The 15304-nt window shown below is 47.2% G+C and overlaps 1 protein-coding gene and 1 pseudogene across 1 annotated transcript in view; both read left to right on the top strand.

Moving 5' to 3' along the window:
- The first annotated feature begins 2895 nt into the window (after positions 1 to 2895).
- On the top strand, positions 2896 to 4637 carry LOC127296648 (AAA-ATPase At3g28580-like; annotated as a pseudogene).
- A 517-nt stretch (positions 4638 to 5154) lies between these two features.
- The window catches only part of LOC127349134 (uncharacterized), a 29711-nt gene continuing 19561 nt past the window's right edge, over positions 5155 to 15304 (top strand). The window contains exons 1-2 of the mRNA XM_071818320.1: positions 5155 to 5187; positions 5643 to 5987. Of these exons, the coding sequence (XP_071674421.1) occupies positions 5155 to 5187; positions 5643 to 5987 (378 nt within the window). The remainder of the gene's footprint in view (positions 5188 to 5642; positions 5988 to 15304) is intronic.

Here is a 15304-nt window from a genome sequence, read left to right as displayed (position 1 = left end):
TACTAAAGTGCGCACACCAGCTAATGTGTCCTATATCTTTCTTTGTCACACTATTTGACCAATTCTCAAACAAGTTTGTGATGTTACCCGAAGGAGGTAATTAAAAAGGATTTTCCATTTTACCACGCTTGCGCGTACTTACTCTGCTTGTTTCACCAGGATCCTAGAAATAAGAAGGTTACAAATAAATTAAAGAGATCTAATATGGTGATTGGAAGCAATAATTACCTTCCATATATGCACCCACACACCTGGGGTCAAGCCAAGGAGAGAAATTGCGAACAAACGTCAAGAGAAGACTTAGTGACCACTGGTACAATCATGCCATCCTGTGAGGAATGACCGTATGATATCTCGGTGGCTCCATCTCTTCAAATATGTTTACTCTGTGCAATCAGATCAGAGACCCAAGACTGAGAGACACATAAGAAACCATGAAACCTCACCTTCGGAAGGGATCTAGAGGGGGACTCGCAGAGGAAATCCACCGCCACCGCTGCTTGTATCACTAGAGACTTGGGCATCGATCTTTGTCATCACAAATATCTTCACTATCTCCATTCATCTCGTTGTCATTTAAAATCCTAGTGAGGATACACACTTGTATTCATTCGATCCCTCATACTCCATTCATATAAATCATGATGATGTTATTATCCTCCATGTATGAGTAGTTCCATCTATTATTCGGGTGATTGAGGAACCATAGAAATACCATGAACTGAAATAAATATTTGTGTTGTTTTCATTTGTAATATGTGTGTAGAGTTCTTCTTCAATGATGTTGTGTGTTATGCACCACACAGTATTTGCCTTCGTGACATTGGAGGAAATCATCTTTGTATGTACTTGGAGGAACATCAGCTTTAATTATGTGACAACATCTACCACCTCCACTGCATATGTGTTAACGAGGGGGGATCCAAGAGGTGATGCCCATAACCATGGAAACCCTTAATTACTTAGGAATCCAACCACTGGCTTGAGGGACTTGTGGTGTTTATGAGGGGTGTATGTTAGTACTAATAAGTGCACCTTTATGTGGGTTCCCGCCATACGCACATACCTCAAAGACTTCATAATATCCTAATCAAATAATAATTACTCTAGTGGTGAATCATCAACTCCTTGAGAACTCTTTATCTCATTGAGTTTCAAGTACCTTACATCGCTTACTTTGTCTCTTTCCTCTTTTCGCTTTGTTTAGAACCTCTTTATTTGCAAGTAAATCAATCACACTCATTTCAATTTTCTTTGGATAAATAATAACTCGCAGATAGATTTAAGTACAAGTGGCAAGAGGCAATTAAACCTTTACCAAATAACTCCACTGTGGTTCGATACTTTTACTTTTCGAAAGTAGCTACATATGTCTTGTGCACTTGCACACATGAAGCTATTTTCTTGTACCGTTAGGGAGCTAAGAGCTTTTTATTTTTTGTTTCAAGTTATTATATTTACTATTTATACCAAGTTGTTTGCGGGTTATGGGTAGACACCATGGATTCATATGATCACATTTACAAGCTAGCCTCTCTCTCAAGGCACCTTGAGGACGTTTCTCTGATGCTTTTAGAAAGATATATCTTGCATGAGATGATGATACGGAAGATCCATATTCACACATCGATTTCTTTGAAGATGGATGTGGAACTTTTAAGTTGAATGATTTTGTCCGTGAAGAAGTGAAATGAAAAAACCAGCCAATTTCTTACCAGAAATGCACTCTACTAAATGGCTGTGTGCATCCTAGTTATGCAGAGGCTGGGTGTAATGCGTAAAACCATTTTGAGTAATAAAGCGCCCCTTATCGAAAAAATCAAGGATTCCCACCATGGTTAGTATTACAAACTTTTTACGGAGGTCTTATTGATATGGTAATAAAAAGGAAAGAGATATGATTTATCAAGGGGCTATGATGGAACTTCCCCTTAAAGTTGCTTGGGAATTATTAGATGAAGTCCGTCGTAATAGTGAAACTTGGGTAGTAGAGATGGATAGTGAATAAAGAATAGAAGCAGACTCTGAATGCATAAAACCTTTCTTAGAAATTGGTAGGCTAGAAGATTTAGTTGGAAACTTCCAAGTTAATTCAGCTGTTGTTGCGCGAAATACATGAAAATAATAATAATAATAATAATAATAATAATAATAATAATAATAATAATAATAATAATAATAAGAGGAGGAGGAGGACGAGGAGGGGGAAGAGGAAGAAGAAGAGGAGAAGGAGGAAGATGAAGAAGAAGAGGAAGAGGAGGAGGAGGAGGACGAGGAGGAGGAGGATGAGGACGAGGAGAATGAGGAAGACGAAGAGGAGGAAGACGAGGAGGAGGAGGAGGAGGAGGAGATTCGAGGAGACCAATGAGATGAGGCGACGAGCTGCAGGCAACGAGGCATGCAGTTTGGCCAACGGTTTATGCAAGCTCATATTGGATCTCGATGGCGGCGGTCTCCCCCCTCCTCCTCTTCTTCTTCCTCTTCCATGTTTCGATAGACCTGGTCGGAATTGACCGTAGGCATGGGTGCCCGTAAGCTATCACCCCTTCGCCCCTCGTCGCTGCGTGCTCCTTTGATTTTTCATGATCAATTTATCACATGTTATTTCTGGATTGTGAGGGAACTTGGCAGGCAATTTCTTATGTTGCTTCATTCCTAATCACCGGTCTAGCTAGTCAAAAAGTTTTACCAATTTCTTCACGATGGATGGTTCTGGGCAACAACATTTGTTATAAATTATTGGCTAATTTTACACTTTACACGAGTAATTCAAAAGCTGGCAACAACGTGTGTGTTGTTTATTTTTTTTGAGAGAAAGCGGGAAATTTATTGCTGCTATAAATCAAGTCATCAGAAAGACGCCTGAGCTATGTTTAGTGAAATGCAGAACAGCCTAACGGTACCGGATACGGACTTACACGGCACCGCGCGTATATATGGAGACGATCGGCGGCGACGCTCACGTCCACGGCTACGGCTGGGCCGGGTTGTGGTCGGCGGTGGCCAGCCTCATCTTCCTCTGGTCCATGGTGAAGCAGTACGTCCCCGCTCAGCTCCAGGACTACCTAACCACCCTCGCCCGCCGTTTGCACACGGCTATGTCGCCCTATGTCACCATCTCCATCGATGAGCACATCCCCGATTCCTTCAGCCGCAGCGAGGCCTACATCTCCACGGAGGCAATACCTCAGCGCCACCTGCGCCTCCAGCGCCCGCCGCCTCCGAGCAGACCACGCTCCTGGCAGCGATCGCTTGCGCGTGGCCGTCGACGACCACGAGGAGGTGGTCGACCAGTTCCGCGGCGCCAAGCTCTGGTGGCGCAAGACCAAGATGCTCCCCCGCAGCAACATCATCAGCTGGTCCGCCAGGGAAGAGGCTCGCCGCATGTACTGCCTCACCTTCCACCACCGCCACCGCGGTCTCGTCGACGCTCTCTACCTACCGCACGTCCTCGCCGAGGGCCGAGCCGCCATCATGCGGAACCGCCAGCGCCGCCTCTTCACCAACAACCCCAGCAGCCTCTGGTCCGGCTACTATGGCCGCACGTGGAGCCACGTCAAGCTCGAGCATCCCTCCACCTTCGCAACGCTCGGCATGGACCCCGGCAAAAAGCAGAGCATAATCGACGACCTCGAGATGTTCCGCGACGGGAAGGACTACTACGCCTCCATCGGCAAGGCGTGGAAGCGCGGCTACCTGCTGTTCGGGCCACCCGGCACGGGCAAGTCCACCATGATCGCCGCCATGGCCAACTATCTCGATTACGATATCTACGACCTCGAGCTGACGGCGGTGAAGAACAACACCGAGCTACGCAGGATCTTCATAGAGACGACAGGAAAGTCCATCATCGTGGTCGAGGACATCGACTGCTCCATCGATCTCACCGGCAAACGCAAAACCAAGGAGAAGAAGGACAAGGGCAGGAAGAAAAAGAAGACGACCCTGCCGACGCCAGCAGGCGGCCGTGAGGATGAAGATAGCAAGGTGACGCTGTCGGGGCTGCTCAACTTCATCGATGGGCTTTGGTCCACCTGCGGCGGCGAGCGGATCATCGTGTTCACAACCAACCACAAGGACAAGCTTGACCCAGCGCTCATTCGACGGGGCAGGATGGATTCACACATCGAGATGTCATACGCTTGCTTCGAGTCCTTCAAAGTGCTCGCCAAGAACTACCTGCACATCGCCGACCACGAGCTTTTCCACGAAATCCGGCAGCTTCTTGGGGAGGTCGACATGTCACCTGCCGACGTGGCCGAGAACCTCATGCCCAAGTCGAAAAACAGAGATGTAGACGCCTGCCTACGTAAGCTGATCAAGGCACTCAAACAAGCAAAGGAGGAAGCTTTGGCCAAAGCACTTGTTGGGACGGACGACAAAGCGGAAACACAAGACGACGATAACAGCAATGCGTCTGCGTTTGTACTGCGTTTCTCAAAAAAAAAAAACTCCAGCGAAGAGGAGGGAAATAAAAACAAATAAAAAGGACTAGATTGATATGCGCGCTCTACTACGTCGGTTATTGCTGTGATGATCTATCAACTACTCTGCTGAATTCTATTTATAAAACTTTTAAATGGTTCAATATAGTGAACCGGCAACAGTGTTGGCTTAAAACCCTGTCTCTCTCTTGATCTCCGTAGTTTTTTTCTGAATTTTCACCAAGTGTCACATGTTTTCGACACTTTTCGTCCGTTTTCGGTTGGAATTTTTAGCTCGTTGGAGGTTACCACTTGTTCCCCGCAGACTTAGAGTATCTCCAGTCGCGTCCCCCAAACGGCGCCGGATTAAGCGTTTGGGGACGTGTTTTGTTCGTGCCGTGTTTGGGGACGTCTCTCCCCATTCGCGTCCCCCAAATAAAATTTTGGAAATTTTAAACTTGAGCGAGATTCGATTAAATTCGTCCAAACTTGCTATATATTACGTAGGTTCGAACGAAATTCGATTAAATTTAAACTAAACCTAATCTAGAAGTACTTGTGGCCGGAGGCGTCGTAGTACTGGTGGAAGTTGTACATGTCGTCGGTGACGACCTCCTGCTTGACGCGCTCGTCGGGCTCGTCGACGGACTCGTCCTTCACCAGGCCGCTTGGTCCTGCCTCGCCGTCGTCGGTGAGGTCCACGAGTGGCTTTCCGGTGTTGCGGATGGACATGGCGACCGCCGTGTCGAGGTCACCCCTCCAGGCGTCCTTGTCGTTCAACGACGCCAAGAACGCCGCTCGCAGCCCTGGGCAGTCCTCGGGGTCGTCGCTGCTGGGGATGAGCCGCTGCTGCCGCTCGTACTCCGCCAGCCGCGCCGCCTTCGCCGCTTCCTCGTCGTCCTGATCCTCCTTCACCTCCGGCTTTGGGATGAGGAGGGCGCCGCCGCGCCTCTCTTGCTGCCACCGGCTGCCGCTGCCGCCGCGCCTCGGATTGACGGGCGTCGCCGGCTCCTCCTTCACCACGCGATTGGGGACGTTGTAGGGCGCGGAGCGGTACGACGAGGACGGCGTCGATCGGGCCGGTCCTGAGGAGGACGAGTTGGAGGAGGACGATTACGTCCTCCTCGGCTGCCATTGCGCTGCGTGAGACGGTGGCGGTGAGGACGGCGCCTCCAACCTTGGAGCGCCATTCTGGATGCCGTGGATGACGTTCTGCAGGGTGCGCCCCGGAACGCCCCAGAACAGGGCGCGGCCGTCCCTGTTCCAGCTGTTCGGCCTACCGACGAGGCCGGTGGTGCTGCACATTTCCATGTCGTATTGCGCCTTGAAGTAGGCGCCCCACCAGGCGTCGTTGTCTTTGGCCGCCCGGGTCGGATCGACCCGCTCCTCAGCGTCGAGTGCAGCCCGCCGGGCCTGATGGCGTCCTTCCAGCGCTCCGTGCCCGGCGTCGGCGGCGGGACGCCAATGCCGTTCACAGCCATCTTCCAGCCACCGCTGCTTGGCAGGCGCATGTCCGCCGGGACGGGATATCCCGTGCGGTACAACGCCCACGCCTCCTTCACGGTGAGGCTGCCGCGGCCGAAGCCGTTCGTCGCGGCGATCTTGCGGGAGGACGACGATATTGCTTGGAACGGTGAGGAGAAGATCTGGGGGCGGCGAGGAGAAGATTTGGGAGCGGCGAGAGAGTGGTATGTACCACAGGGCCTCTTAATGTACAGCGGCGACAGGCGAAGCGGCAGCGGTTGGTTGCACGCAATAACGCCTGCGCGGATGGCCACACGGCCATGCACAACGTCCCCGCGTCTGGGAAAACTGGGACGCCATTAACATCGCTTGACCAAAGGTAGGCGACGGGGTCTTAGGCTTCCGAGCCGCTGACGTGTCGGTCCCGTCACGCCTCGCCTCGCTTTTCGTTGTGTTCGGCGTGCCCGGAGTGTCCCATGTGTAGCGGGGACGGGCTCGGGGCGCCGGACACCGTTTCGAGCCGCGCCAGACAAAAAACGGGTTTGGGGGACGGGGCTGGTGAATGGATCGTAGCGAACAAGAGGGGGGGGGGGGTGAATGGGCGCTACGTCAAGTTTTAGCCTTTTTCAATTTTTAGTGCAACGGAAGATAAAGGTGATAGCTTTAGCAATGGGGGTGATCCTACAATGATCCTAGACAAGTACAACAAGCAAAGGAACAACACAAGATAGTAAGAGTAAGGAGCGGGACAACCGGAGGGCGCGGAGACGAGGCGAGGTTTGTTTTCGCAGTTCCTCCCACAAAAGGGAGTACGTCTGCATTGAGGAGGTGCTAGCCTCACACAAGAGGCTAGACGGCCACACCACGAAGGAAGGCCTCACCTTCTTCCTCGAGAGAGCTCCACAAAGGTGCTCCCCCTTCTCCACTAAGGCACCGGTCGAGGCGGTGATTCCTTCACAAGGTTGGGGCGAGCTCCACACCACAAGGAGGCTCCCAACAACCCATGGGGTTAGTACAACACCAAGCTAGCCTTCATGGATGCACTTCTTCCAAGATTCCACTATAGGAACTCTACCACCAAGATCCACTAAGGAGTACCACGAATTGGTGAAATTTCTCTCGGTAGAACGATAGATCGGGGTCTCCTCCACCACTCCTCAAAGTATGGGCAAGATTTATTGGGTAGGGAGGGAGATCCACTAAGTTTGAGCTCAGCAACAATGGAGGAGAGGGAGAGAGAAGAGCTGAAAACGAGCTGGGGAAGAAGGGGCCTTTATATAGGTCCCTCCAAAATCCAACCGTTATGTGCTGTTTTTGCCTAAGCGGTACTACCGCTTCCGGGAAGCGGTACTACCGCTCTGAGTTCGAATCCCCACAGAACTTGTCCACGTGGACACATTGCGGTACTACCGCTCGCGGTACCGCAATAGGGTCCAGACCTTACTGGATCCAAAGCGGTACCGAAGCGGTACCAGGAGCGGTACTGCCGTAACATGTTACGGTACTTGAGCGGTACCGTGGGCGGTACTACCGCTGGCAAGCGGTACTACCGCTCATGGTACCGTAAAGGTACCGTAACTTGTTCTGTGCGACAATCTCGTGTGCAATCCTCAGAGCGGTAGCTCAAAGCGGCACCAGTAGGGTAGCGCTACTACCGCTCCTGGTACCGGTAGTACCGCTATGGCTAAAACAGCTTTTTCCTCTTTTCCTCTCCTACCATGTTACCTCATGACATAGGCATACCCAATGGGCCTGCCGAATATGGTACCCGGGGTTTACTGAAGGCCCATGACCCGAAGAATAAGAAGATTCGGAAGCCCAAGATACTATTAAGGAAAGCTAGAGTTGTAATAGGAGTCATCGTTTGTAATCTTGCGGGATGGGTTAGAAACCCTCCCGGACTCTGTAAACTTGTATATCACGAATCCCTCGGCTCCGCCTCCTATATAAGGGGGAGTCGAGGGATAAAGAAAGGATCGAATCATTGTCTCACAAACCCTAGTTTTTACATCGTCGAGTACTTTTCGGCTGAAACCTTCGAGATCTACTTGCCCTCTACATCCAACGAAACCCTAGTCTACTATTTGTAGGCATTGAAAAGTTAATACCTTGTCAATTGGCGCCGTCTGTGGGATCTAGAGGCGACAAGGAGCTGATCTCGATGGCACGTTCAAGATCGTCGACTTCATCGGTGGCAAGCAACATCATGGATAGAGGTAAACAGATCGAAACTGGTCTAGTTGATTTTATACCTCACCCGCCCTCCCGTTTGGATGCATATGCATATCTGGAGGAGCCCATGGAGATGACGTTTGGAAAGTTCCACTTCCGTGTCGAGAAAGAAGGAGCGTATCGTCTCGAAGTTCCGATCTCATCAGGATTATCGGCGGTTGATCCTGACTTCTCAAGCTCAGCATCATCCATCGAGTCAAGCGACGAGGAGATTTCATCGCCACGCTTCATTGGCACCAAGGCAAGCGAAAAAATCGCCAAGATATTCAGCGACATGTCCTTCGAGTCATCCGCGGACTCCTATATAAGCGATGATTCGAGCGACACCGACAGCTTCGACTTCATCGACAAGTCCATCTCTATTGGAAAGGTCTTCACCAATCTTTATGATGGTGTCACCAAACCAAGCGAAGTTCAGAACTCAAAATATCATCAGATCTATGCCATCGGAGAAACAAGTCGCAATCAGGAGGAGACATCAGAGGCTTTCGACGAATTGGGAAATCCATATGTCGATCCCTCTGACCTAAGGCGTGGTTTGGGCACTAAATATGTCGGGCCTACACCACGCGTTAGGATTCAACTTCCACAAGCAGCGTGGGATAGAGCAGCAAGAGCTATGGATGGTTCTGAACCAATGGAGACAACTGCTACGGTCGAAGAATTGCAGGCTTACCAATATAGGCTTGCTCGAGCTGGAAGAGAATTGGAAAAAGAGACAGCTGCTCTGAATAGAAGAAGGGAGGCAGCTTCCGCGTCAAGCAGGCGAAGAGCGGAGTTAAGTCGACAGTCAGGAACTTCGGGAGATAGTCACAGAGAATCTCGGAGGAGAGCAAGATCTCGGCTCCAAAATATACCGGAGGCTGAAAGAGAGACTCTAATCCAAAACCTAGACATGTCCTTCATGTCAATCGACACGAGGGGGAATATCATCCCAAAAACACCGGAAGCAGTGTACATGGCGACACAAGCTTTCATCCTGGCGTCCAGACCACCTCCCGGAGATCCAAGAGAAGCGTTGTATAACATGGCCATGGCAGGATGTGGCGCCATGGGAGCAGCGTTCGCAGCTACACCTCCCGAAGGAACTGCAAGGCAAAATAGTCCGAGTGTTGGAGATATGCCCAAGAGGCAATAATAAAAGTGGTTATTATATATCTTTATGTTTATGATAAATGTTTATATACCATGCTATAATTGTATTAACCGAAACATTGATACATGTGTGTTATGTAAACAACAAAGAATCCCTAGTAAGCCTCTTAACTAGCTTGTTGATTAATACATGATTAGTTTCATAATCATGAACATTGGATGTTATTAATAACAAGGTTATATCATTATATGAATGATGTAATGGACACACCCAATTAAGCGTAGCATAAGATCACGTCATTAAGTTATTTGCTATAAGCTTTCGATACATAGTTACCTAGTCCTTTCGACCATGAGATCATGTAAATCACTTATACCGGAAAGGTACTTTGATTACATCAAACGCCACTGCGTAAATGGGTGGTTATAAAGGTGGGATTAAGTATCCAGAAAGTATGAGTTGAGGCATATGGATCAACAGTGGGATTTGTCCATCCCGATGACAGATAGATATACTCTGGGCCCTCTCGGTGGAATGTCGTCTAAATGTCTTGCAAGCATATGAATAAGTTCATAAGAGACCACATACCACGGTACGAGTAAAGAGTACTTGTCAGGAGACGAGGTTGAACAAGGTATAGAGTGATACCGATGATCAAACCTCGGACAAGTAAAATATCGCGTGACAAAGGGAATTGGTATCGTATGTGAATGGTTCATTCGATCACTAAGTCATCGTTGAATATGTGGGAGCCATTATGGATCTCCAGATCCCGCTATTGGTTATTGGTCGGAGAGAGATCTCAACCATGTCTACATAGTTCACGAACCGTAGGGTGACACACTTAAGGTTTGATGTTGTAATAGTAGAACTTGAATATGGAATGGAGTTCGAATATTTGTTCGAAGTCCCGGATGAGATCCCGGACATCACGAGGAGTTCCGGAATGGTCCGGAGAATAAGATTCATATATAGGAAGTCATTTTATGTGTTTGAAAATGGTCCGATGCATTTATGGAAGGTTCTAGAAGGTTCTAGAATATTCCGAAAGAAAGTCACTTTGGAAGGCGGAGTCCCGAAGGGACTCCACCACCATGGCCGGCCAACCCTAAGGGGTGGAGTCCCAGGTGGACTCCACCTAAGGTGGCCGGCCACCCCCTCCCAAGGGAAGGTGGGAATCCCACCTCTAGTGGGAGTCCTAGCTTGGGTAGGTTTCATGTCATATGGAAGGTTTTGGTTTGGGGTCTTATTCGAAGACTTGTAGACCAACTCTTGGGTGTTCCACCTATATAATGAGGGCCAAGGGGAGGGGGCCGGCCACCCCAACACTACAAGGTGGCCGCACCCCATAGATGGCCGGCGCCCCCCTCTCCCCAAACCCTAGCCGCCCCACTCCTCCTTCTTCCCCGCACGCTTAGCGAAGCTCCGCCGGGATTCTCCACCGCCACCGACACCACGCCGTCATGCTGTCGGATTCAAGAGGAGCTACTACTTCCGCTGCCCGCTGGAACGGGGAGGTGGACGTCGTCTTCATCAACAACTGAACGTGTGACCGAGTACGGAGGTGCTGCCCGTTCGTGGCGCCGTGATCAAGATCTTCTACGCGCTTTTGCAAGCGGCAAGTGAACGTCTACCGCAGCAACAAGAGCCTCATCTTGTAGGCTTTGGAAATCTTCAAGGGTGAGTCTCGACCATCCCCTCGTTGCTACCGTCTTCTAGATTGCATCTTGGCTTGGATTGCGTGTTCGCGGTAGGAAATTTTTTGTTTTCTATGCAACGTTATCCTTCAGTGGTATCAGAGCCGTGTCTATGCATAGATGGTTGCACGAGTAGAACACAATGGTTTTGTGGGGGTTGATGCTTTTGTTATCTTTAGTTTGAGTACTTTGCATCTTTGTGGCATAGTGGGATGAAGCGGCTCGGGCTAACTTTACATGACCGCGTTCATGAGATTTGCTCCACGCTCGACATGCAACTTGTATTGCATAAGTGGCTTTGCGGGTGTCTGTCTCTCCTACTATAGTGAAGATTCAATTTACTCTTCTATTGACAACACTAGTATCACCGTTGTGGTTCATGTTCGTAGGTAGATTAGATCTTACTCGAAAACCCTAAACCACGTAAAATATGCAAACCAAATTAGAGAACGTCTAACTTGTTTTTGCAGGGTTTGGTGATGTGATATGGCCATAATGTGATGATGACTATGTATGAGATGATCATTATTGTATTGTGGCAACCGGCAGGAGCCTTATGGTTGTTTTTAAATTTCATGTTGAGTAGTATTTCAAAGTAGTTGTAATAGTTGCTACATGGAGGACAATCATGAAGACGGCGCCATTGACCTTGGTGCTTCGCCGACGATGATGGAGATCATGCCCGTTGATGATGGAGATCATGTCCGTGCTTTGGAGATGAAGATCAAAGGCGCAAAGACAAAAGGGCCATATCATATCACATATGAACTGCATGTGATGTTAATCCTTTATGCATCTTATTTTGCTTAGATCGCGACGGTAGCATTATAAGATGATCCCTCTCACTAAAATATCAAGATAATAAAGTGTTCATCCTTAGTAGCACCGTTGCCAAGACTTGTCGTTTCGAAGCATCTCGTGATGATCGGGTGTGATAGACTCAACAAGTGCATACAACGGGTGCAAGACAGTTTTGCACATGCGGATACTAAGGTGACCTTGACGAGCCTAGCATGTACAGACATGGTCTCGGAACACGTGATACCGAAAGGTAGAGCATGAATCATATGATTAATATGATGAACACTTTGAGTGTTCGCCATTGAAGTTACATCTTGACTCGTGATGATCGGACTTGGTGTGGTGGATTTGGTTCGTGTGATCACTAAAACAATGCGAAGGATATTGTTTTGAGTGGGAGTTCACCTAGTTTTTAATTATGTTGAATTAAAATTTGAACTCAATTTGTCATAAACATTAGTCTAAACTATTGCAAATATATGTTGTAGATATGGCGTCCCCAATCAATTTTAACCAGTTCCTAGAGAAAGAAAAGCTTAAGAGCAACGGTAGCAACTTCACCGACTGGTTCCGTCATGTGAGGATCTTCCTCAATGGCGGAAATCTGCAATATGTGCTTGATGCACCGCTAGGTGACCCTCCTGCAGAAACTGAACCCGATGAAGTAAAGAATGTTTACGCTACTCGGAAAACTCGGTACTCTCAAATTCAGTGTGCCATCCTGTGCAGTCTGGAAGCCGATCTTCAAAAACGTTTTGAGCACCACGATCCACATGAGTTAGTCAATGAGTTGAAAACTATCTTTGAAACTCATGCGGCCGTGGAATGCTATGAAGCATCGAAACACTTCTTCAGTTGGATGATGGAAGAAGGCAGCTCTGTTAGTGAGCACATGCTCGCCATGACCGGGCATGCGAAGAAACTCAGTGATTTGGGAATAGTGATTCCTAATCGACTGGGGATTAATCGTGTCCTTCAATCACTGCCACCTAGTTACAAGAACTTTGTGATGAACTACAATATGCAGAACATGAACAAAGAGTTACCTGAACTCTTCTCCATGCTGAAATCTGCTGAGATTGAGATCAAGAAAGAGCACCAAGTGTTGATGGTCAACAAGACCACCAGTTTCAAGAAACAGGGCAAGTCTAAAGGAAAATTCAAGAAGGTGGCAAGAAAGCTGCCACGTCTCCTGTGAAACCTAAGACTGGCCCTAAGCCTGATGCTGAGTGTTATTACTGCAAGGAGAAGGGACACTGGAAGCGTAATTGCTCCAAGTATTTGGCGGATCTGAAGAGCGGCCTTGTTAAGAAGAAGAAAGAAGGTATATCTGATATACATGTTATAGATGTTTATCTTACTGGTTCTCGCACTAGTACCTGGGTATTTGATACTGGTTCGGTTGCTCATATTTGTAACTCGAAACAGGAACTAAAGAATAAACGAAGACTACTAAAGGATGAAGTGACGATGCGCATTGGAAATGGATCCAAAGTCGATGTGATCGCTGTCGGCACACTTCCTCTACATCTACCTTCGGGATTAGTTTTAAGCCTCAATAATTGTTATTTTGTACCCGCGTTGAGCATGAACATTATATCTGGATCTTGTTTAATGCAAGACGGTTATTCATTCAAGTCTGAGAATAATGGTTGTTCTATTTTTATGAATAATATCTTTTATGGTCGAGCACCTGAAAAGAATGGCTTATTTCTATTAAATCTCGATAGTAGTGATACACATATACATAACATTGATGCTAAGCGAATTAAATTAAATGATAATTATACTTATATGTGGCACTGTCGTCTTGGTCATATTGGAGTGAAACGCATGAAGAAACTCCATAACGATGGATTACTTGAATCACTTGACTTTGAGTCACTTGATAGATGTGAAGCATGTCTAATGGGAAAAATGACTAAGACTCCATTTTCTGGTATTATGGAGCGAGCTACTAACTTATTGGAAATCATACATACCGATGTGTGCGGACCAATGAGTGTAGCATCGCGTGGTGGTTATCGTTATGTTCTAACCTTCACAGATGATCTGAGTAGATATGGGTATATCTATTTCATGAAACATAAATCCGAAACTTTTGAGAAGTTTAAGGAATTCCAAAGTGAAGTAGAAAATCAACGTAACAAGAAGATTAAATTTCTACGATCTGATCGCGGAGGTGAATATCTGAGTTATGAGTTTGGCATGCATTTAAAGAAATGCGGAATACTTTCACAATTGACACCGCCGGGAACACCTCAATGAAACGGTGTGTCCGAACGTCGTAATCGAACTCTCTTAGATATGGTTCGTTCTATGATGTCTCTTACTGATTTGCCGTTATCATTTTGGAGTTATGCATTAGAGACAGCCGCATTCACTTCAAATAGAGCACCCTCAAAATCCGTTGAAACGACGCCGTATGAATTATGGTTTAATAAGAAACCTAAGCTGTCGTTCCTAAAAGTTTGGGGTTGCGAAGCCTATGTAAAAAAGTTACAACCGGACAAGCTAGAACCCAAAGCGGAGAAATGCGTCTTCATAGGATACCCTAAGGAAACTATAGGGTATACTTTCTATCACAGATCCGAAGGCAAGATCTTTGTTGCTAAGAACGGAACCTTTCTTGAGAAAGAATTTCTCACTAAAGAAGTGACTGGAAGAAAAGTAGAACTCGATGAGATTGAAGAATCTTTGCTCGTTGATCAGAGTAGCGCAGTACCGGAAGAAGTTCCTGTGCCGCCTACACCGGCAACAGAGGAAGCTAATGATAATGATCATGAAACTTCAAATGAGATAGCTACTGAACCTCGCAGATCGACAAGGGAACGTGTCACTCCTGATTGGTATGATCCTTGTCTAAATGTCATGATTGTGGACAACAATGATGAAGACCCTGCGACGTATGAAGAAGCGATGATGAGCCCAGATTCCAACAAATGGCAAGAAGCCATGAAATCCGAAATGGGATCCATATATGATAACAAAGTGTGGACTTTGGTAGACTTACCTGATAGCCTAAAGGCTGTCGAGAATAAATGGATCTTCAAGAGAAAAACAGATGCTGATGGTAATATTACTGTCTATAAAGCTCGACTTGTCGCAAAGGGTTTCCGACAAATTCAAGGTGTTGACTACGATGAGACTTTCTCACCTGTAGCGAAGCTAAAATCTGTGAGGATTTTGTTAGCAATAGCTACATTTTTCGATTATGAGATTTGGCAGATGGATGTCAAAACGGCGTTCCTTAATGGAGACATTGAGGAAAAGTTGTATATGGTACAACCCAAAGGTTTTGTCGATCCTAAAAATGCTGACAAAGTATGCAAACTTCAGCGTTCAATTTATGGACTGAAGCAAGCATCAAGAAGTTGGAACCGACGTTTTGATAAGGTGATCAAAGACTTCGGGTTTATACAGTGTCATGGAGAGGCCTATATTTACAAGAAAGTGAGTGGGAGCTCTGTAGCATTCCTGATATTATATGTAGATGACATATTATTGATTGGGAATGATATAGAACTATTAAGCAGTGTAAAAGGTTATTTGAATAATAGTTTTTCAATGAAAGACCTTGGTGAAGCATC

This window comes from Lolium perenne, chromosome 4 (genome assembly GCF_019359855.2).
Source record: "Lolium perenne isolate Kyuss_39 chromosome 4, Kyuss_2.0, whole genome shotgun sequence".
NCBI classification, from domain to species: Eukaryota; Viridiplantae; Streptophyta; class Magnoliopsida; order Poales; family Poaceae; genus Lolium; species Lolium perenne.
The sequence above is the reverse complement of the archived record's forward strand: the minus strand, read 5'-3'. Positions and strand labels throughout refer to the sequence as shown.